At 45.6% G+C, this 24,446-nt stretch overlaps 1 protein-coding gene across 1 annotated transcript; it reads left to right on the top strand.

Annotated features, from left to right (window-relative positions):
* LOC114649187 (EEF1A lysine methyltransferase 3-like) lies at window positions 1-21,141 on the top strand. Its single transcript, XM_028798657.2, has 4 exons — window positions 1-185; window positions 3,751-3,862; window positions 6,694-7,107; window positions 20,673-21,141. Exons 1-3 carry the CDS (start codon window positions 36-38, stop codon window positions 7,083-7,085), a joined length of 654 nt encoding a protein of 217 aa, XP_028654490.2. The 5' UTR covers window positions 1-35; the 3' UTR covers window positions 7,086-7,107; window positions 20,673-21,141.
* The last annotated feature ends 3,305 nt before the right edge of the window (window positions 21,142-24,446 follow it).

The raw sequence follows: 24,446 nt of genomic DNA, 5'->3' as shown, positions 1-24,446 counted from the left end.
CCCTCCCTTTCCCACCTCCCCGCCCAGTGTATACGATGAGCGACATGGAGCTCCTGGCTTTGGACTGCAGCCTTTTCGCGGACACCTACACGGAGGAGAGCCGATATTGCTTTGGCGACCGGGAGCTTCGCATCACACAAGTTTTCGGCGCCGATCTCGGCGTAGCCGCTCCGGTGTGGGACGCGGTAAGTGGAACTTGTGCGCCAAACAAACTCCCGGAGTTAATGGCGAAGAAGACACGTTGTAGCCGCCCGCCCCTCACTTGAAAAAAAGAAAAAAGGGCGGGCGGCGGAAGGCGCGAAAGTGCACTTCCGGGCGGTAGTGGCCGCGCGCACGCCGACGTCGTGATTTCCGTGCGTGTGCCGCGCGCTGCGCATGCTACCCGAAGGTTCCCAGTGTTTGATTTGAAGCAGGTGCACCTCTGCTGACTCGAGCGGCACTCGGACGTTCCTCTTTAACAACTACTTTTTAAAACTGTGCACGCGGGAGTAGCACTGAAGTGGCAAACGTGCTCGTTTACTAAACTGCCCCAGTAGCCTCAGCATGTGGGTGAGTGCGCTGCGCGGAGCTCGTGGGCACCAGGCGACGATTCATGACGTGCTGCTGGTTGTCTCGAAGCCCTTGATTATTGGGCCGTTTCAATCAGAATAATCACTCAGTGATCGACTGCTGCCCTATCCGGGGATTATTCCTGCCTTAAACGATGTGCTGACTGGGAGAGGCTGCACCTTCCCCGCGACCCGCCCCTGGAGTAAGTGGATGAGTAAAATGGATGGATGTTCCGCCTTTAGACTCCATTGATTTCAAGACGCATTGGAAAACGCGCAGTAGATGTTGTGATCTCCTATACAGTGCATCCGGAAAGTATTCACAGCGCATCACTTTTTCCACATTTTGTTATGTCACAGCCTTATTCCAAAGTGGATTAGATTCATTTTTTTCCTCAGAATTCTACACACAACACCCCATAATGACAACGTGAAAAAAGTTTACTTGAGATTTTTGCAAATTTATTAAAAATAAAAACACTGAGAAATCCCATGTACATAAGTATTCACAGCCTTTGCTCAATACTTTGTCGATGCACCTTTGGCAGCAATTCCAGCCTCAAGTCTTTTTGAATATGATGCCACAAGCTTGGCACACCTATCCTTGGCCAGTTTCACCCATTCCTCTTTGCAGCATCTCTCAAGCTCCATCGGGTTGGATGGGAAGCGTCGGTGCACAGCCATTTTAAGATCTCTCCAGAGATGTTCAATCGGATTCAAGTCTGGGCTCTGGCTGGGCCACTCAAGGACATTCACAGAGTTGTCCTGAAGCCACTCCTTTGATATCTTGGCTCTGTGCTTAGGGTCGTTGTCCTGCTGAAAGATGAACCGTCGCCCCAGTCTGAGGTCAAGAGTGCTCTGGAGCAGGTTTTCATCCAGGATGTCTCTGTACATTGCTGCAGTCATCTTTCCCTTTATCCTGACTAGTCTCCCAGTCCCTGCCGCTGAAAAACATCCCCACAACATGATGCTGCCACCACCATGCTTCACTGTAGGGATGCTATTGGCCTGGTAATGAGCAGTGCCTGGTTTCCTCCAAACGTGAGTTCAATCTTTGTCTCATCAGACCAGAGAATTTTCTTTCTCATGGTCTGAGAGTGCCTTTTGTCAAACTCCAGGCAGGCTGCCATGTGCCTTTTACTAAGGAGTGCCTTCCGTCTGGCCACTCTACCATACAGGCCTGATTGGTGGATTGCTGCAGAGATGGTTGTCCTTCTGGAAGGTTCTCCTCTCTCCACAGAGGACCTCTGGAGCTGTGACAGAGTGACCATCAGGTTCTTGGTCACCTCCCTGACTAAGGCCTTTCTCCCCCGATCGCTCAGTTTAGATGGCCAGCCAGCACTAGGAAGAGTCCTGGTGGTTTCGAACTTCTTCCACTTACGGATGATGGAAGCCACTGTGCTCACTGGGACCTTCAAAGCAGCAGAATTTCTTCTGTAACCTTCCCCAGATTTGTGCCTCGAGACAATCCTGTCTCGGAGGTCTACAGACAATTCCTTTGACTTCATGTTTGGTTTGTGCTCTGACATGAACTGTCAACTGTGGGACCTTCTATAGACAGGTGTGTGCCTTTCCAAATCATGTCCAGTCAACTGAATTTACCACAGGTGGACTCCAATGAAGCTGCAGAAACATCTCAAGGATGATCAGGGGAAACAGGATGCACCTGAGCTCAATTTGGAGCTTCATGGCAAAGGCTGTGAATACTTATGGACATGGGATTTCTCAATTTTTTTATTTTTAATAAATTTGCAAAAACCTCAAGTAAACTTTTTTCATGTTGTCATTGTGGGATGTTGTTCCATTTTGGAATAAGGCTGTAACATAAGAAAATGTGGAAAAAGTGATGCGCTGTGAATACTTTCCGGATGCACTCTAGATAGATAGATAGATAAATAGAACTGCATTTGTCCCCAGAGGAAAATTGGCTTTTTACAAAAGCTCTTTAAATAAATAAATAGATAGATAAATAAATAAAGTAATAAAACACACGTAGGTCTCAAAGCATATCAGAATGATTATAAAGTAAGAATACATAAAAAGAGAAAACAAAAACTTCTGCCTTGGCAGTCACAGTCACCATGAGGCATTATGCAGGTGTATTGCTGTTAGTATAAAGGACCCTTAGTGTTTCTTGACACCCCCCTGTTGAATGATTTGTTGTCTTAAAGTCCTCGGTGTTGGTGTGTCACAGAGAGGATGTGTAGAATTGTCCATAATGGCACTCAGTTTTGCCTTCACTACAAGGTCGGGGGGTGCTTCAAAAGTGCATCCCCTAACTCAGTTTGCCCTTTTAATTAGTTTGTTGATTAAGTGGTCTTCTCCTGAAGTGATGTTACCAGCCCATCACACCACACTGGCCTTCACAGAGTTGTAGGAGATGTGAAGGAGGTCACTTAACAAATTAAAGGAACGCTGTCTCTTACAGAAAAAGAACCTGCGCTGTCCTTTATTATATACAGTAGTTCCTCTGTGTTCCGAGACCAGTCCAATCTGTCATTGATGTGGACCCCAAAGTAGGACACCACCTCTACACCCACGTCCTGATTAGTGGCATACAAGAAAGTAAAAAAGGATAACTCTTTTAGCAACAGTGCCCCCATTAGCCCAAGTGAAGTATTGCATACCTTGGATGAACCCAGAGGGTCCTAAAATAAAATGCTAATAAAAACCAACATGAAGATAAGCAGCACAGTGCCATGCGAAAGTATTCGTCCCCCCTCAGTGGTTGTCCTGTTTTGTCGCATTATAGTCTGCAGTTAAAATGTATTTTCATTTAAGGATTTTATGTAATGGTCTTAACAATATAGTCCAAATTAGCGAAGTGGAATGTAAATTAAAAACATTGGCGTGGAGACGTGTGTGCAGATCGTTTTGCCTCTGACCCCAAGTGAGTGCTGTGTGGTCAAACCAGTGGCTTGTCTGTGATAGGAGTGGACACAGCAGAGTAAAGAGCATTGGTGCCACATGTAAGGAGTGGTGGAAGAACCGATCGGAGTCAGAAGTGTTGGAGAGTCAGTGAGGAAGGAGATGTGAGGGAGTGTTTGAAAATATGTGAGGCTACCAGCACCACTGGAAGGCCTGTTCACATTTTCTTAGACGTCCTGGCTGCCATTTTGAATTATGTGACTTTATGGCTGAGCTGTGACTGTAGGTGATGTGGTTCACTCAAGTCATATTTTTTTATTATTTGTCCCAACAGGCTGTTTGTCTCTGTCGATATTTTGAAGAGCAGAAGTTTGACTTTACGGGGAGGCGCATCATAGAACTGGGAGCCGGGACAGGAATTGTGGGAATCCTCATCTCGTTGCTTGGTAAGCCATGACAACAGCTTGTGAGGTTTATAAGGGAACAGTCATGTAACCGGAGGACTGGTCGTGTGGGACGGTCAGCCCACTGCCAGCCTGTGATGAGTCCTTTTTGACAAGGGGCTATCGTTGTTATTTATAGACGCTTTCACACACTGCCTGTTAAACATTTTTACCCCCTTGGAAGTTTTCACAATTTGTTATTTAAAACTTTGAATCGCTGTGAATTGAATTTGGCTTTTTTGATACTCGTCAGCAGAAAAAGACCCTTTAATGTGAAAATAAAAACAGATCTCTGTAAAGTGGACTACATTAATTACACTTAATAAAATGCAAAATAATTGATTGCATAAGTATTAATACCAGTCAGTGTTTAGGAGATGGCAGCCATGACAGTCTTGAATCTGTGTCCTCAGGTTTCTCTCCATCAGCTGTGCCATTTGTCTCCATTCTTTTTTGTTAAATAGCTCAAGCTCTGTCAGGTGTCATGGCATCAAGTCCAGCCACAAAGTCTTAGCTGGACTCTGAGTAGGCCAGAGTGGATGGAACAATTGGAAGAAGCTATCAGGAGTGTTGTGTGATCAATCAATTAAGGCAAGGTTTTTAAGACCCCCCCCCCCCCCCCCCAATGAAATAAGGAGCTGAAACATGAGCAGTAAATGTAGCATAGAAGAAGAAGAAGAAGTTGGATGTGACAGAAATGTGAAGGTTGAGATGGATGTGTGGAGTTACAAGAAAGGACAGAATAATAAATGAGACCATCAGAGGTGAAACAAAAGTGGGAGAGAAATCTAAGAAAGGACGTGGAAGTGGTGTGGACCTGTGATGAGGACAGATCATGAAGATTTGGGCAAAAGAGTGATGGGAATGGAAGAATGGGGGAAGAGAAAGCAAGGGAGGACAAAGCAGAAGTGGATGAATAAAGTAAAAGAAGGCCTGAAGGAAGAGGGCTTGACTGAGGAGGAGGAGGAGGATGTTAATCATTGGGAAAAGATGAAGAGAAGGAAGAAGTTACAGGTGCTGTGAATGAGAATGTTGAGATGGATGTGTGGAGTGTGGAATTAGAAACGAGGCAATCAGAAGTGCAACAAAAGTGGGAGAGAAATCTAAGAAAGGACATGAAAGGTGATGGAAGTGGTGTAGACACGCAACGAGGAGTGAGAAGGGCAAGAGAGTGATGGGAATGGACGTCCAAGAGAAGAGAAAGTAGAGGTGGGTGGACTTGAAGTTAAAGGGTCTGAGTGGAGAGACTGTGCAGGACTGAGCTGTTTGGAGAAGGTTAATCAGGCCCATTGACACTCACATAGAAAGCATATGACAGGGTGCCTCGAGAGGAGCTGTGGTATTGTATGAGGAAGTCTGGAATGGCAGAGAAGTACGCAAGAGTTGTACAGGATATGTACGAGGGAAGTGTGACAGTGGTGAGGTCTGCAGTAGGAATGACGGAGGTGGGATTACATCAGGGATCAACTCTGAGCCCCTTTCTTATTTGCAATGGTGATGGACAGGTTGACAGACGAGATTAGACAGGAGTCCCCGTGGACTGTGATGTTTGCTGATGACATTGTGATCTGTAGTGATAGTAGGGAGCAGGTTGAAGAGACCCTGCAGGGGTGGAGCTCTGCTCTAGAGAGGAGAGGAATGAAGGTCAGTAGGACCACCAAGACAGAATATATGTGTGTGAATGAGAGGGAGTTCAGTGGAATGGTGAGGATGCAGGGAATAGAGTTGGTGAAGGTGGAGAAGTTTAAATACTTGGGATCAACAGTACAGAGTAATGGGGATTGTGGAACAGAAGTGAAGAAGAGACTGCAGACAGGGTGGAATGGGTGGAGAAGAGTGTCAGGAGTAATTTGTGACAGATGGGTATCAGCAAAAGTGAAAGGGAAGGTCTACAGGACGGTAGTGAGACCAGCTATGTTATATGGGTTGGAGACAGTGGCACTGACCAGAAAGCAAGAGACAGAGCTGGAGGTAGCAGAGTTAAAGATGTTAAGATTTACATTGGGTGTGACGAGGATGGACAGGATTAGAAATGAGGACCTTAAAGGGTCAGCTCAAGGTGGGGCAGTTTGGAGACAAAGTCAGAGAGGTGAGATTGTGTTGGTTTGGACATGTGCAAAGGAGAGATGCTGGGTATACTGGGAGAAGAGTGCTAAGGATAGAGCTGCCAGGTAAGAGAAGAAGAGGAAGGCCTAAGAGAAGGTTCATGGATGTGGTGAGAGAGGACATGCAGGTGATGGGTGTAACAGAACAAGATGCAGAGGACAGGAAGAGATGGAAGATGATGATCCGCTGTGGCAACCCCTAGTGGGAGCAGCCGAAAGAAAAAGATTGACACCCACATAGAAGTGGAAGAAGAAGAAGAGATCTATTTTTTACTTTGACATTAAATAGACTTCTTCAGCCAATCAGTGTCAAAAAAGCCAAATGATATCCACTGGGATTCAGTGTTGGAGAACAATCAAAGCTGAGAACTTCCGAGGGGATCAATCCATTTTATAGGCACAGCAGAGTGTGCAATCTGAAGGATTCTGTAATGTCGGGGAGCAGCAAAGCATAATTGAGAAAATGGAGGGAGTCAGGCACTGTAATGCAGGGAAACACTTCAGTGAGAGATGCCGGGACCCCAGTGTCCATCATCGCTATGTAACCACCGAATCTATGCCTCTTCTCACTCGGTGAGGACTGATGGCTGAGTAAAGAAAGGCTGGCACTATGCGGCATGTTTGAATACACTGCGATTTTCCCAGTGCTGGCCTCATATGCCCATGGGTGTACAGCAGGCTCTGCTGACTGGCACTGTATATTTATCTTTTTTTTTTTTTTTAATACAGGTGGAGATGTGACCATCACCGACCTTCCCCTGGCTCTACAGCAGATCCAGTACAACGTTGCTGCTAACGTGCCACCTGACTCCCTCTGTGTGCCCCGCATCCAGGCCTTGTCCTGGGGCCGCAACCACCTGGACTTCCCCTCAGACTGTGACTACGTCGTGGGGGCCGACATCGTCTACCTGCACGACACCTACCCGCTTCTCCTGCAGACGCTGGAACACCTGTGCGGCCCCTGGACTGTCCTGTACCTCTCCTCCAAAATGCGCCCGGAGCATGGCACGCTTGCCTTCTTTGAGGAGATGCTGCCACATCTGTTCAACACGCAGGTGGTGTACCGCAGTGACAGCCAGAACATCAGCATCTATCGAGCAACTCGGAGGACTGACACGTGAGAGACGATAACAGCTGAAAGAGGTGAGCTGCACTCCTGTCCAGAGGACCTGTAAGGGTTTGGGTGGGTTTGACTTTAATAGCTTCCCTGTGTAAGGTGCTATATAAAGTAAAACAAAAAATGGTTGGGGGTCTGCCATCAGATGAAAGCCTGGCTCATCTTGTGGCACTGAGGCACATCAAACCACAATGAACCTGGGACTTGTGTGGGTCACTTGGACTTGAGATGTTGAGATGGAGAGATGGACCTTCTTTATCCCGGGCCTGCTAATTCATTGATAAAACGTAACTAATTGGGCACCTGACATGCTTCTGTGCTGCTTTTTGTATAAACCTCACATGGGCAACCCAGCGGTGGTCCAGAGGTGAAGGCGCACTGAAGAAAGAATCAGTTTTGATAAGACAGTGTTGGACAGTGAGCTCAAGGAGGCCATGAGGGATGTTGATGAAGTCAGGAGGTCTTTAAAACTGCCATACAGAAAGGGGGATGGAGGCGATGCCTTTGTGTGTTCCATTTGTCACCAGCAGGTGGTGCCACCCGACAGCAAATAACAAGCTTTGTCACATAAATGAAAATTGCAAATTCACCCTGCTCATCTTCAGGTGCCTCTCAGCTCTGACTTTTCACTTGAATTGCTAGGCCCCTCTCCTCTTTTGATCTTCTTAACCTCCACTTGGGGTCTTTAGGGCCTACTGTCGGTCCAAAGGACTTTACACTGCCCATCATGCTCCCACCATCTGCTTCCCAGCCCTTGACTGATCCTGCGTATGCTCAAAAACCCGTCGGCATCCACAAAAACAGCGAGATAGTGCCGGGGGGAGATGGCAAGGACAACAATGTCTATACGTCTTATTTAGCATTAAGACCACAAATCTGTAAAAGTCACTGTATAACAAAGACGGCTTCGCTGATTGATGGCAAACTTTCTAAGTAGGAGCTTTCTGCTCACGTGGGGTGAGCCGTGCCTACTGCTCTGCATATAGTGGATTGAGAAAGAATTGAGACCCCCTCACATTGTGCACACTTTATTCATTTTAAATGGGGAAATCTGCCATCTTTTTTCATCAGTCTACACTCCATAGCCCAGACTGACAAAGTGACAACATGAAAGGTTTGTACTTTTATTAAAAATCAAAAACTGAAATCTGTCATTTCTAGATGTATTCAGACCCTTTGCTGTGCGCTCGGGTGCCTCATGTTTGCTTTAATTCTCCTTGAGATGTTTCTAGAACTTGATTGATGTCCACCCGTGGCAAAGTGAGCTGATTGGACATCACCTAAAAAGGTAGAAATGTGCACACTGGAAAACAAAAAAAAGAAAAAACGTTACATTTACGGTAAAAAAAAACTGGCAGCTGTGGTTGCCAGGAATTTAACGTAAAAAATAAGGTGACAATATTTTTAGGTCAGTATAACTATATAAATAACTGTTTATTTTTCTTTACATCACATTACAATAGAAGCAAATCTTAAACCATAAGCTGAAATGCATGCACTGTGATAAATATGCTGTGGCAGAGGCGCTTGGTTGGCGCAGACCCGACACAGACTGACACCGGAGGCATGTGTAAAAATAAAAAGATTCTATTTTTCTTCTGCTGTGGGATCACGTCTTCCCCGTGTCCCTCAGCTACAGCACAGTCCCTAAACACACCAAACAAAAACACCCAGAAATCACTCCTCCTTCCGACTCTGGCACGCTGAGTAGTGGTCGCAGGCTCCCTTTATAGCCCACCTGGAAGTGCTTCAGGTGGCAATTAGCCTAAATTAGGCTGCACTTCCGGGTGTGGCTGCGTTCCAGCCCACACGGGCTCAGGAAGTCCTGCAGCTCCCTCTGGTGGTGGCCACGGAGCCCAACAGGGATGAACTCTGGCGTTCCAGGTTAGTGGCCCCGATGCAACCCGGGGGGGCTGCCACCAAGTGTTCCGGGGGACATGGCGTGGATGCCATGGCTGCTCCCCCAGATCTAATGTCAAAGGGGCATCCCAGCCGGGCATGGGTCTCGGCCATCCGCCACAATGCCAAATCATTAAATCGTCCATAAATGCTGTCAGAGCCACAGACCACTATACAGTTTGCATCAGTAAAATAGCAACAAACAAGTTATGCCATTTGATTTATACATTGAAAAGAATTCAGTGTTTAATGAAGTTATGGCACATTGTCAGGTGGAGAGGTGAAGTTTGCTTTTGTGATGTCCTACAGGTTTGCCAGTTTATCGAAAACAACCCCCCATAAATCAGCTTCCATAATCTCAAAAAAACTTTCACCACTCGGGAGGGAAAAAATACACCTGATAGCTCTTTAAGTTCTCTTTTTTTTATTTTATTTATTGAATTTATTCAAAGCATATAACATTCCATACAATCAAGTCAAACTTAACAAAACTAAAATCAAATTAACCTCCACCCATGAGAAAGACTGGGAGGCCAACAACCAGAGTTAATAAGAGTAGTAAAGAGAGAAGTTTTACACTTGATGGTTTATACTTCACGCTCAGAAAACATACGTGCACGTATCATGGCTGCCACGCATTCCCAGCATTCGTTTGACGTGTGCGCGAGTTGCAGTACCAGCAAAAAATTAGAGGGCGCAGTGCGATCAAGTCGGGACGAGACGTTAGACTCTCTGTTTACTATCTGCATGTGACAACATGCCGCTTTGCTGATCCTACGAGATCAATGTGCGTGCTTCGATGTTTGATGAATGGTTTGAGGTGGTGAAGCAAAATGCCGCCATTCATAGTGCTTTTATATTCAGTCAGTCAGTATCCAACCCGCTATATCTTAACACAGGGTCATGGGGGTCTGCTGGAGACAATCCCAGCCAGCACAAGGTGCAAGGCAGGAACAAACCCCTGGGCAGGGCGCACACACACACACACACACACACACACTAGGGACAATTTAGAATCGCCAATGCACCTAACCTGCATGTCTTTGGACTGTGGGAGGAAACCGGAGCACCCAGAGGACTTTTATATTCAAGCGTCGCATATGACACAATACATTTTAAAGATCTCACATACAACAACAACATTTATTTATATAGCACATTTTTATACAAAACGTAGCTCAAAGTGCTTTACATAATGAAGAAAAGAAAAATAAAAGACAGTAAGAAATTAAAATAAGACAACATTAGTTAACATAGAAAAGGAGTAAGGTCCGATGGCCAGGGTGGACAGAAAAAACAAAAAAAAACTCCAGAAAGCTGGAGAAAAAAATAAAATCTGTAGGGGTTCCAGGCCAAGAGACCGCCCAGTCCCTCTGGGCATTCTACCTAACATAAATGAAATAGTTCTTTTTGTAGTTAGGGTTCTCACGGAGTATGTATAGTGATCATGACTGAGAGAATAAAAGTGGTAAAAAAAAAAAAAAAAACCCGCTAACTTTTACATGTCCTATAAATTTACACCAGCTGTTACAGACGCAAACCAAATGTACGTGTTGTGATGGACGACCGGCTATGGACTCCAGGAGTACGTCAGCGGTGCTACAACTGCCGGCAACCGGGCCACGTGTGGCGTAGTTGTCCCCGGAGGACAGGGAAGCGGTGGGATAGCAGATACACCGTTCCCCCAAGGTTCGCTGGGCAATCTAGACAACAGAACCACGGTCCGGATACCGCGTCCTCCTGGAGGAGGACGTCCCTCGCGGGAATCAACGCTCCGCCCCAGTGGTCGTCGCTAAGGGGGAGGGACTGTGATGGACGACCGGCTACGGACTCCGGTCGCCACCCCCAGGCCGCTAGGAGGAGCCCTCCGGACAGCATGATGGTGCCCCGACTTCCAGCAGGGCCTCATGGACTTTGTAGTTTATACACACAGCCCTGCTGGATACCTTAGGGGTCACCGGGAGTCGCTGTAGGGGGGCTAGTGGGCTCTTGCGTGCCCTATAACCCGGGAGTGCGTAACAGTCACGTGACTGGAGGAAACGACGTGCTCCCGGGATGAAGAAGAGGACTGTTTGCCCTGACCCGGAAGGAAACGGACTTGTGGGTTGTGCCAGGAACCACTTCCGGGTCAGGGGCTATACAAGGACTGTGGGAAGCCCAGTACACTGAGCTGAGCTGGGAGGTAGGGTGGCAAAGTGTCTGGGCGAGGAGGATTGGTTTGTTGAGAGAGAATTATTGTTTATATGAGAGTGGTGTGGAGAGTGCTTTGTGCACGGTACAGTAAAGAAATAAATAATTATTGTACTTTCACCTGGTCATCAGAGTGGTACCTGAGGGTTCAAGAGGTGGACAAAGGGCTTATTTGCTACACTGGCGTAGTTGGCAGGATTCTCTGGCCGTCCGTTGGCAGAGGATCTGCGTTAAATATAAATTTCGTAGTAGCAGAGAACCCTACAAAGGTCCCTCTTGAAACTGCGGAGGTGAAAACCCCACCCGCGACAGAGAGCGCTGCAACTGCAAGCCTTCGGACCGTGATGGGAAAGAAATCCAAAAAGAAGAATGGGCGAGCCCAAAGCATACAGAACCTCGCAGAAATGTGGCCACCGGAGAACGGCGCAACACTGTGGTCTTAGCTGACGGGTCCTGCGGAAGCCAGGGAAGAAATCGACGCTGTGAGAGAGCACTGGCTAAGGCAACAGCCAAGCAGTGAAGAGAGGCTTGTGCTGGAGCCTGAAGCAATCTCTCATAAGTTGGAGGTATGTGTCGCGATAAAGCCCGAAGCGCAAGGAACTGTGTTGTCTTGTTTTGCAGAAGCCGAGCGGTTCGGGACATCGTATAAGAAAGACGCATGCCTCATACCTAGGCCAGATGGCCGCGAAGTCGAGGAGTCTGTGGATATACACCTGGGGAGCCTATTCGCGGAGAATGATCACGTGAGCCATCCTGGTGCAGGCTGGGACAGACGTAAGGAAACCACGAAGTCACCTGACCAGGAAGGGACCTGCCTATTCGCCTCCCCACGTCGCATGATCACGCGCAATTGACGCCGGGAAGGTGACGGTCAGTTCGGGTCCCTAGGTGAGGTCATTCGTTCCCTGACAGATACGAGCTTCCTGAAAGGGAAGGGGACGGCGAGCGAAGCAGCGCCAACTTTAAGTAAAGGCAAAGAGGGGCGGGATGTGACTGAAGGATCGGCCGTTAAAGTAAAGGCAGATCTCAGTCGGCTTGTTGCAGCCACCCGTCCCTCAGAAGACTCCAAGTCCCAGAAGCCTTCGCCAAGCCCAGCAGAGCATGTGCCAGGAGCGGACGTGCTCATTGGTTCCCGGCCGGCAGGTGACAAAAACAAGGAAGTGACCTTGCCTCTGGCCGAAACAATTAACTTTATAGACTTGCGGGAGCTCGAGTAATGTCTCGAGCCCCTTTACACTTTCTTCCAGGGTCTGGAGGAACTGAAGGCTCGTGTGGAGGAGCTGGGAGCTACGGCCGAGGCGCCACTAAAGGGACTTCAGGGATTCCTACGGCGACTGGGGCGAGAAGCTCCTCTGGTGATCGATGCGGGAATACAGGTGAGTCCTGCCCGTATCGTATATGATAAGGGGACGCAGTGTGAGCCGGCACCGCATCTAATAAGTAGCGGCTGCCAAAGCACTGTGAACCCGACAGTGGAGCGTGGTATAATGACTGAGTGGTCGGGCAACAGTCCGATAGAACAAGGGCGGCGGTATCAGACGCCGCACCGGAACGATGCGGACCTTAAGGCCCCGACCCGCGTGAAGAGGGGGTTGTCGCTCGTTACTGGAGGGGCGGGGGAAGTGCCGATCTCCCCGGTACAGCTTAATAGTGCTGTTACCCGGAGCGATACGGTACTAATGACGCCACCTCCAAATTTATATAGGACAATGGGTGTGCAAACAGCAAAGAGGCTCTCTCTTTTCCATAGAGAGCCTCACGATGTGCACAAGCCCCAGAGAAAGCAGGAGATCCCCGAATTAACATGTGGGTCTCCTGACATATTAAAGAAAAGGGCAGAGAGCAGCAAAGCGGCCGTTAACCCCTCCTTGGCGGAGGACAGGGTGGAGCTGACTGAAATCCAGAGGTGTTTCCGGTCTCGGGAAGAGAGGCCACCAGGAGTACGTCGGCGGTGCTACAACTGCCGGCAACCGGGCCACGTGTGGCATAGTTGTCCCCGGAGGACAGGGAAGCGGTGGGATAGCAGATACACCGTTCCCCCAAGGTTCGCTGGGGAATCTAGACAACGGAACCACAGTCCGGATACCGCGTCCTCCTGGAGGAGGATGTCCCTCGCGGGAATCAACGCTCCGCCCCAGTGGTCGTCGCTAAGGGGGAGGGACTGTGATGGACGACCGGCTACGGACTCCGGTCGCCACCCCCAGGCCGCTAGGAGGAGCCCTCCGGACAGCATGATGGTGCCCCGACTTCCAGCAGGGCCTCATGGACTTTGTAGTTTATACACACAGCCCTGCTGGATACCTTAGGGGTCACCGGGAGTCGCTGTAGGGGGGCTAGTGGGCTCTTGCGTGCCCTATAACCCGGGAGTGCGTAACAGTCACGTGACTGGAGGAAACGACGTGCTCCCGGGATGAAGAAGAGGACTGTTTGCCCTGACCCGGAAGGAAACGGACTTGTGGGTTGTGCCAGGAACCACTTCCGGGTCAGGGGCTATAAAAGGACTGTGGGAAGCCCAGAACACGGAGCTGAGCTGGGAGGTAGGGTGGCAAAGTGTCTGGGCGAGGAGGATTGGTTTGTTGAGAGAGAATTATTGTTTATATGAGAGTGGTGTGGAGAGTGCTTTGTGCACGGTACAGTAAAGAAATAAATAATTATTGTACTTTCACCTGGTCATCAGAGTGGTACCTGAGGGTTCAAGAGGTGGACAAAGGGCTTATTTGCTACAGTGTTTATTGTATAATATTAACAATAAGAGCAGCTCACTACTGAAAACGGTAAATAAAGGAGGCAGTCAGGATCAAACCGGGGACTCTTGATTACAAGTCAGCAAATATTACCGCTGTTGTATCGTCCTTGAACCTTTTGTGAAAGTGTTTATTTGATCTTTGGACTTCAGGTTTCACACATTATATAGTTTATGCCTACATTTTGTCATTTATTACTAAAACTTGAAAAATGTTTCTGTTTTAAGGATGTGTTTACACAGATTATTGTAGAAACGGAACACACCTGAAATGCATGTGTTCCAAATAACAATATATTGTTTACACTCTAAAACTCCAGTTCAATCACTCCCAGGAAATCAAGCCATGAGCTGGGAGAACTTTGTGCACGTTCTGCAGCAGTGGGGGGATGGCATAGCAGGCTGCTTGCTGCTTGTCTTTATCAGCACATTTCCAGGACAAAAGATGCTGACGGAGAGGTGTGAAGGGATTTAAGGTGGGCCAGATTTATGAGTTTTTACATAGGCTTTGGTAATTCTAGTGTTAAATAAAACAAAAATAAAAAGATGAATAACCTTGGAAGTCTATCATCACCCCAAAAGCGGATAGTAGACGTCACGTAGTATATGTGTACCAAATTTCAGGTCAATAGGTGAAACGGTTTGCTAGCTACAGGTGATTTAAAATCCTGGACAGACAAACGAACAGCCACGGTAGCGTATTGCGTAGGAAGATTTGTTGCAATAAATTGCTATAGGTTACATGACATTTAGCTACATTTAATTATGATAATGATGGCAGAAATAAAAAAAATCATAAAATTAAATGCATTACCAGGAACACGACAGGGACATAGCATCTTATTGTTCCCATTACATCTTTATATTTACATGGCGTTTTCAATGTTTACACGTTATTGTTAAATTGATGATATATTAATTAAAATAAAATTAATAATAGTAATTGGAAGAATATGCGTTAACAACGACCGCCTCCAGTACTGTTAGCCAACAGGGTGCTGGCGGAAATTGGGCTACTGTTGGCCGAAGGAGAAGAAGAGGGGGGAGACGTGTCTGGAGGCAGGAGGAGAGGAGGAAGGTAAAGAGAGTGGAACTGAGGGTAGGAACTTTGAATGTTGGCAGTATGACTGGTAAGGGGTGAGAGTTAGCCGATATGATGCAGAGAAGGAAGGTTGATATATTGTGCGTGAAGAGACTAAATGGAAGTGGGGGAGTAAGGCCAGATGGATCGGAGGGGGATTCAAATTGTTCTATCATGGTGTGGATTTCTATCATGTAAATGGAGTAGTAGTTATTCTGACATATTCTGGGTGCCATGTCATCTGCTGGTGTTGGTCCATTGTGTTTTCTGAGGTCCAAGGTCAACGCAGCCGTCTACCAGAAAGTTTTAGAGCACTTCATGCTTCCTGCTGCTGATGAACTTTATGGAGATGCAGATTTCATTTTCCAACAGGACCTGGCACCTGCACACAGTGCCAAAGCTACCAGTACCTGGTTTAAGGACCATGGTATCCCTGTTCTTGATTGGCCAGCAAACTCGCCTGACCTTAACCCCACAGAAAATCTATGGGGTATTGTGAAGAGGAAGATGCAATACGCCAGACCCAACAATTCAGAAGAGCTGAAGGCCACTATGAGAGCAACATGGGCTCTCATAACACATAACGCATTGCTGCAGTAATCCAGGCCAGAGGAGCCCCAACTAAATATTGAGTGCTGGACCTGCTCATACTTTTCATGTTCATACCTTTCAGTTGGCCAACATTTCTAAAAATCCTTTTTTTGCATTGGTCTTAATTGATATTTTAATTTTCCGAGATACTGAATTTGGGACTTTCATTAGTTGTCAGTTATAATCATCAACATTAAAAGAAATAAACATTTGAAATACATCAGTCTGTGTGTAATGAATGAATCTAATATACAAGTTTCACTTTTTGAATGGAATTACTGAAATAAATCAACTTTGTCATGATATTCTAATTTTATGACCAGCACCTGTACTTGTATTTCGTCATTTCTAATATTTTTATTGATAGCCATAGTTTACTTGACAATTCACAAAAGTATTCAGTTAAAAGTAGCATTTTGGGTCGCCAGAAGTGGCCCAAAAGTTGATTCCCTATTTTTGAAATAAAGCAGGGGAACAAAATCTCATTGACTGAGGTGGTCAAAGCATTTTCGAGTGATCGTGTTTACACATAACAGACATACAGGATTTCAAAAATGATATTTTCAGACTCGGGAAGGTCTAAAGAAGTGGTCTCAAACTCCTGTCCTGGAGGGCTGCAGGTTTTCATTCTAACCCTTTTCTTAATTAGTGTTTTAGTATTAGTATCTTTTGAATTCATTTTATTTGACTTGTTTTTGAAGACTCAGACCCCTTAATTGTTTCTTTTTTCTTAATTAGCAGCCAAACAATAATCTACTCTCTGTATATAAAATCCTAAGCCTAAAAGTGCAACGATTTTATGTGTCGTTATTTGTCACGCTTTAAATCGGGCTTATTTTAAAACCTGCATACGGTATATATGTTTGGTATCATTCTTTTCAGAATGTATCAAACGTTAATGTGATGTTGTTAGATTTTCAGATTCTCATTCCATTTTTAAATTATAAACTAAAAAATATCAAGAACTGATGTCCCGCGAGACGAGACTTTGTGCCAAGAGATTTAACCACGCCCAGGGCCGGAAATAAAAGACAAAGAGTACATGACAAAGACAACTGCTGTACAGGCTTTCTGTTCGAAGTGCCGCGCGAGATGCAGATCACGAGGCACAGCAGCAGCTGATCGAGCAAAGGGGAGGTAAAAAAAAAAAACTCTTTGTTTCCTGTTGTATCACCATTTTAGAGGGGGTTTTGGAGGAGCAACCGCGTCTCCTTGGGGTGCGTTCAGCCCCCCTCTTCACAAAATGAGCGGGTGAGATGTGAAGTGGCTGGCACGTAGTGCAGGCCAGGGGGGTTGGTATGTGAAGCGAGCAGGGGATAAGCCCCCTAGTGAGATATAAAATGAACCAAAAAACTGTGTTGATCACACAATATCTGAAAATATAGAAAGGTGAAGGTCTCAGGAATGCTGATCTGCTCAGGTTCACAAAGCATTTGAGCAGAGCTCACAGAAAATAGAAAATGAGAGCAGCAACAAGCCATGAAATTGAAGAATGAGTGTAATTACCAATCAGACTCTGAGCCTCATGAAGCAACTTGTTGGAGTTTTAGACCCTGACTTAGGTGGTCTTCTGTTGCCTCACTCTCTTCACATTTCATTTTAGTTTGGGTGCCATTTAAGGAAAGAAATGAAGAAATTCAGAGGGAAAAAAAGAAGTCAAATAAAATGAAAGGAAAAGGAATTCATTAGCAGCAAAAACAGGTCACTAATTAAGAAAAGGGGTTTCTTGTTCAGAAAGCAGACACCACTTGGTTGTTTCACAATAATTAAGATTAGGTATATAAGTACGTTTCACATTTCTGTTATCATTTTAGCCCTAAAATAGTGACTTAACATCAGGGACCTATTTTATTGACCTTAAGGTTAGTGTTTGGGCGAGAGGAAGGCCATCTCATGTGGCATCCGCTTTCTGAACAAGACCCAAAAAGGGTTAGAATGAAGACTTGCAGCCACTGCGGCCCTCCAGGACTGGAGTTTGAGACCACTGGCCCTGTCAATAAAACACTCTGTAAGTTAAGGGGGGCTTGTGTATTCTGTAAAGGGGCTCCAGAGTCTACTGAACGTTTATTTTTTTCGTTGTGTACTTATGAGTTCTATTTGGTTTGACATTTTTCTAGATCTGAAAAAAAAGAATTGGTATAGACTGACGCCGCTTGAAAGTTCCTCCATATTTCTATGTTTTAATAATTCCTCCTTTAACTCAGACGAACACTCAGTTATTAACTTAATTATTATACTCGCTACATTGTAAATTCACAAGACGAGACGCTCCAGAAGGATACCATGATTTTTAGCTTTTGTAAGCACTGACATATTGGATTATTCCACGACTTTAATAAGCTTGCAATCACGACGCAACAAAAAGTTAAATAAGGCTATGGCTTTGTTAAGGCTTTTCAGCTTCATTTAATGTTAATGTTTTATTGTAATGGCTACTTTGTTTTTTTTTTTTTTTTCATTCTATGTTTAGAAATGTTAGAATTTCCATGTTATACTTTTTTGAATGTATTTAATAAATTTCATTTTTGGGTGGAAAAAAATGCTCATTACATCCGGGTTAAGGGATTAGATGAAAGCAAGTACAGTTGATAGTACATTTTATCCATGACTAAAGAAACTGGCACGGCTAAAAAATCCCTTGTTTAATTCAGCTTAGGATCACGGTGTCCAGAAATGAATTTCGCAGCACTGGTCATGAAATATCGCTCTGTGCACGCATGAGTGCTCATCCAGTATGGAGTTGTAAGTTCCTCCATACTTTTACATTTTAAGAATTCCTCCTTTAACTTAGACGAACACTAAATTATTAACTTAATTATTATATTCGCTATATTTTAAATACGCAAGACGAGACGCTTCAGAATTACACCATCATTTTTAGCTTTTGTACGCACTGAATTATCTCAAGACTTTAATAAGTTTGCGATCGCGCCACAGCAAAACGTTAAACAAGGCGACGGCTTTGTTAAGGCTTTTCAGCATCATTTAATAGTAATATTTTATTGTAATGGCTACTTTCTTATCCATCCATCCATTTTCCAACCCGCTGAATCCGAACACAGGGTCACGGGGGTCTGCTGGAGCCAATCCCAGCCAACACAGGGCACAAGGCAGGAACCAATCCCGGGCAGGGTGCCAACCCACCGCAGGACACACACAAACACACCCACACACCAAGCACACACTAGGGCCAATTTAGAATCGCCAATCCACCTAACCTGCATGTCTTTGGACTGTGGGAGGAAACCGGAGCGCCCGGAGGAAACCCACGCAGACACGGGGAGAACATGCAAACTCCACGCAGGGAGGACCCGGGAAGCGAACCCAGGTCCCCAGATCTCCCAACTGCGAGGCAGCAGCACTACCCACTGCGCCACCGTGCCGCCCGCTACTTTCTTATGTTTTTTGTTATTCTATGTTTAGAAATGTTAGAATATCCATGTTATACTTTTTTGAATGTATTTAATAAACTTCATTTTGGCTCATTTCTGTCACGTTAAATATTGTAATTAAATAGCGCATGAATTACTTCAGAACTACAATTATATGTGAGGTCTTCGGATTTTGGGAGACGGGAGTCGCTGTGAACAGAGGCGGCCTTTGGGCTCTGGCGAATAGGGCAATCGCCCCAGGCCCCGTGCCTGAGGGGGACCCCGCGATAGGAGATTCTTTTGTCGCCGTCAGCTCATCATACAAATATGCGGGGCCTCTGTAAGACATTCAAATCCGTTATAGACTGAAATATGGTACGTGGTGGATTTCTTCTAATTCCTGTGACCGTTGCGAGCGCGGAAAGAAGCTTTTCAAAGTTGGAACTTATCAAAAATTATCTACGATCAACAATGTCGCAGAACAGACTGTGCAGTTTAGCTATTTTGTCAATCGAAAAGGAACTTGCCTCAACATTGGACTACGAGGATCTTATCAACGATTTTGCTCAGCGAAAAGCCAGAAAAGTGGACTTCCGTCTGTGACTGTCAAAGCAGCTGTTTGTTAAGTGTTCGTTTTATTACAAGTGTTCTGGTTCTCCGTAATTAAATACATTTGCCGACTCCAGCGTGTTTGGCAGAAACGACTGTTATCTAGTTTGTTAATTTTGCGTGCAAAATGTTTCTGAATCATTAAGTTGGTTAAAGGCCACTAAACCAATATAAGAACAATTACAATACGTAATGTAATCAAACGGCCAATGGTACCTACACAAGGCACCATGTTTTTTAACAATAATAAGGCGTACAGCATTAGAGGCGGACAAGCCAGTGAGCGTGGTGGTACGGTATATAGCCTACACTTATGGCTCTCGGCCCCGCATATGAAACTCGCCCAATGCCCCGCATACTTCTAAGGCCGCCTCTGCTATGAAGATCAAAATTGCGTGACTTCAACACAGTCCAAGTAAGGAGTAGTCAGGCTGTTGACTCGAGCGAAGAGGCTGTCAAGCTGCGAAGCACAAAGAATTATGGGAAATCGAGGCGCAAAGCCCCTCCCACTGAACTGCGCTATTTGCATATTGAAAACTTGAAAATGCAAAGTGGAAATGCGTTTGACTTCTCATTTCTGCAGCATCATTGCTATTCAGACCGAAAACGAAATGGCAAATGGAGTTATTTCGACTTATTTTTAATTTTTTTGCAGCGTTCTTGCGCATTCACTTTAAATATACAAATGGAGTTATTCCATATTCATTTTAATTTTTGCGGCGTTATTGCGCGCAGACTTTGAAAATGCAATTACAAAAGTGCGGAATTGCATTTTTATTTTATAATTTTCATTTTCGTTTTTTATTTTTTGACAGAAAATATCTCCTATATAAAAAGCAGTGAATGAAGAGTCGGAATACTTCCAGGAATGGCAGATTTCAGTTTTAGATTTTTAATAGATTTGCAAACCTTTCCTGTTCACACATTGTCGCGATGGGTTATTGAGTGTAGATCGACGGGCACATAATGTCAAAATATGTCCACTTGAAATGAAATTTGCAACGCGATAAAGTGTACAGGGGTCCACAGGCTGCATGTCACCCACACACCCGTCCGGCAGACAGACGACTCCCCTCGTGATTTGTTTTCCTTTTTGTTTTCGTGCAGGATGAAGACTGAGATGAACACAAAAGGATAAGGAACAACGACAGTCCATTCATGGAGTGCCAGCGGTCAGGAGGCCGAAGTCACATAATTAAACGTGCCAGTTTCCTCGTGCCACTGGAATATAATCCAGGAAGGATCTACCATCGGGGGGCCCTGCTCGCAACGGGGTCTTCACATATGCGAGACAAGGGGGGAAAAAACAAGTCTATTAACTGGAGACGTGCACACGTTTACCAGCAATGTGAGCACTCAGGGCAACACACACACACCGAGTCCACTTCGGTCCTCACGGTTATCAACCTATCAGAAATAAAAAGCTTTGGAAAGAAACATAAGGGGGTCCGAGCGGCTGTCTGGTGGGGAGATCGTCCATGTGATGGGTTACCGCGCGACTCCACTCGAAGGGTCATTGAAAACGAGAGCCCAGTGGCGCAGTGAGAAGGAAAAGAATACAAAAAACAAAAGAAAATGACACTATAGTGCTGCAAACTACACCTCGGGTTTTCAAAATAATAAGAATGATTTGTACAAGTCATAAAACTGCAGTTGAGACTCATGAGGCTGACCTCATTGATAGTCTGCAAAAAGGATGAGATCACCGGGGTGGCAGCAACGTGCAGTCCGACAAATACGATAAGGACAATGTGGACGCCGCAGGACCAGACCTGGATTAGTCATTAAGTAAGATAAGCAGGCGCTTAGGGCATCAAGGGGGCGGGGGGGACCACAGAAATTGTCCATTGCTGGATTTACCGTGGATCAGCAAATAGTGCAGCTGAACTAGTGTCCGTAAAAAGGGGCTCCCGAATTAAATGAAAAAAATTACATTCATATATATATATATATAATATATTAAAATAGTAATAATAGAGGTTAATGATAGATATTAATGTTGGGAATTCAACCAACTTCGAATCTGATAAGTGCCACACGGTCCACCGAGGCTCACGTCATCTGTCTTGGTCATGTCGGCTGTGCCCTCCACTGAGAGTGAGTGCAGCACATAAGTGTGGGGGCTCCAAAATCTTTTAAATGCTTAGGGCCTCTAAAAGGTCTTCATCCAGCCCTGCACAGGAGACAAGTCACACCAACCCGAACCACAGGTCGAAATTAAAAGCCAAATGCAATCCGCTGTTGTTCAGTGGAGCATAAGAAGAACACGTAAAGCACTGTATAATAGATACATAGATGTGAAAGGCACTATATTAGACAGATGGAAAAACATATAAGATCGATAGATATCAAAGGCACTATATAAGATCGATAGATGTGAAAGGCACTATATAAGATAGACATAAAAAGACACTATACAAGATAGATGTGAAAGGCACTATATAAGTTAGATAGACAGATGTGAAAGGCACTATATTAGATAGACAGATGGAAAGACATAAGATAGATTGATAGATAGATGTCAAAGACACTATATAAGGTAGATGTGAAAGACACTATATTAGATAGATAGATGTGAAAGGCACTAATTAGATACATAGATAGATGTGAAAGGCACTATATTAGATAGATGGAAAGACATTAAGATAGACAGATGTAAAGACACTATATAAGATAGACAGATGTAAAATAATAATAATTTCTTTGCATTTATATAGCGCTTTTCTAACTACTCAAAGCGCTCAGCAATTGCAGGTTATGGGCCTTGCTCAAGGGCCCAACAGTGCAGAGTCCCTATTGGAATTTACGGGATTCGAACCGGCAACCTTTCGATTGCCAGTGCAGATCCCTAGCCTCAGAGCCACCACTCCACATATGAAAGGCACTATATTAGATAGATAGATTGATAGATAGATATGAAAGGTACCATATAATAGATAGATAAACTGCTTTCTGTTTGTCCATCCATCCATTATCCAACCTGCTATATCCTAACTACGGTCACGGGGGTCTGCTGGAACCAATCCCAGCCAACACAGGGTCCCAAAGGAAATTTTTGTTTTTCCAGAATTTTAAAGAAATTTTCCCAACATTAACAACATCGTCTGCCCCCTCAAACACACACAAGATTTACAAAAGAAGAAGATCCAAGTGTGACTTGGCTAATGATAAAAGAGCAGTCCCTGTAAGGCGCTATACAGGACAGGCGTATTCCTGTTTTCATGAAGGAGCCCCTTTACGCCTGACACACTTTTCCTCAATGATTTGTTGGCTTAAAGCCCTCAGTGCTGGTGCATCATGGAAGAGGATGGCTGTCAGTTTTGTCTTCCAGGGTGGTCCAGAGTGTGTCCCATAACTGAGCCTTACCTTACCTGGCCGATTCGGTGGGCCTCTCTTGAAGTGATGCTAGCAGCCCAGTATGGCACAGAACATGTTAACATATCGATGATGACATTTGCTCTTTGGACTTCCTGCTCAGCAGTGTCAGAGCTTCCTGACTGAAGTTGCCCCCTGAACCTTCTGGTGTGAGGGGTCAGTGACAGGAGTGAGACGAGTGTCTGTGCAGGATGGCGGAGTTCTCTCATAATCTTGTTTCCCTTTCGAAGGCAGCGAGTGTTGCATCTGAGCTGAGCAGAAGGTGGCTGGGTGCCCGTCACATTGTCTGCCACCCTCAGTACTCTCTGCAGAGCACCAAGCAGGTGCCACACTAGGATTTGATGGTGACGGTCAGCTGTGCTGTGTTTCAAGAATGACATTGCTGTCCTGCGCTGCACTATGGTGGGCACAGTACTTGAACATCCCACTCTGGACAGAAAGATGGAGAGTCTGACATTCTGATGGCTGCTCCTTCAAATTCAGGACCCCTTTGGTTGACAGTCAGATGCCCTCCAAGACCCCTGCCAGTTTAGTCTGGCGCTCCCTCATACCACCGGATAGAAGTGTGTGGGGCATCCTGTGCAGCTGGCGCTGGCCCTGCAGTACATGTACCCAACACAAGACTCACATGTGGTTCTCTCGGTGGCGTCCATGACATCCTCCAGCCCCAGAGGATCATGGGATTCCTCCAGAGGTCCATTCCTTCCATGAACGACGCCCGTGGTTTTGTTTTCCCCTCCCTGATATCCCACCGGCTCACCTTATCAGATGTTCCTCAATTCCAAATCATCAGTTTCCTTCGACTTCCACCTTTGAGAGCCATCGACCCTGACGTGTATTGATCTTCCCCTTGGCTTGGTAAACAGATGGCCTGGGTGCTGATTGGTTTCATATTATTATTTTGTTTGAGATCTGTAATCTGCTCGACCAGGGCGAGCTTGGCCTCTGGGAACTGTGAAAAAAATTTAAAAATCAAAACGAGACCAGGCCCTTGGGCCCAGCAAGCTCAGCAATCCCATTCAGTTCAAAACGACACCAAGTCGAGATCTGAAGGTCCCTAAAGTCCTTCTCCCCACCGCACTGCTTGGTCACGTATTCCATGTGTTTGGGGCACCTCTGGGTGAAGGAAATAAAAAAACAAACTTCCTAAAAGTCTGTGAAACGTCTGCTCCTCAGTTTCCGCCTGTTGAAGAACATGAAGTTGTGACTGACACCCCTGTCACCTTAGTCAGCTGTCACACACGTGCAATTGGGAGGCAGCTAAAGGGCCTAAATAATGGTAGTTCCACATCAGACCAGGAGGTGGTGGGCTGCACTGACTTTCTCTGTCAATCCTCTGCAGACCACCCACGGGAAATCCCGCAAGGCCCTGGCGCCTATGATTACAACATTAGAACATTCTAGATGAGAACAGGCCATTCAGCCCAGCAAAGCCCACCAGTCCTATCCACGTAATTCTTCTAAAAGAACATCAAGTCAAGTTTTGAAAGTCCCTAAAGTCTTACT

This window comes from Erpetoichthys calabaricus, chromosome 3 (genome assembly GCF_900747795.2).
Source record: "Erpetoichthys calabaricus chromosome 3, fErpCal1.3, whole genome shotgun sequence".
In the NCBI taxonomy this organism is placed as follows: domain Eukaryota; kingdom Metazoa; phylum Chordata; class Cladistia; order Polypteriformes; family Polypteridae; genus Erpetoichthys; species Erpetoichthys calabaricus.
Note: the sequence above shows the minus strand (reverse complement) of the source record. Positions and strands in the feature narration are given on the sequence as shown.

Excerpts from the sequence above, each read along its gene's own strand:
- LOC114649187 (XM_028798657.2), top strand. The coding sequence starts at position 36 with ATGAGCGACATGGAGCTCCTGGCTTTGGACTGCAGCCTTTTCGCGGAC. Across the intron at positions 186-3,750 it reads CCGCTCCGGTGTGGGACGCG|GCTGTTTGTCTCTGTCGATA; the intron begins GTAAGTGGAACT and ends TTGTCCCAACAG. Across the intron at positions 3,863-6,693 it reads AATCCTCATCTCGTTGCTTG|GTGGAGATGTGACCATCACC; the intron begins GTAAGCCATGAC and ends TTTTTAATACAG.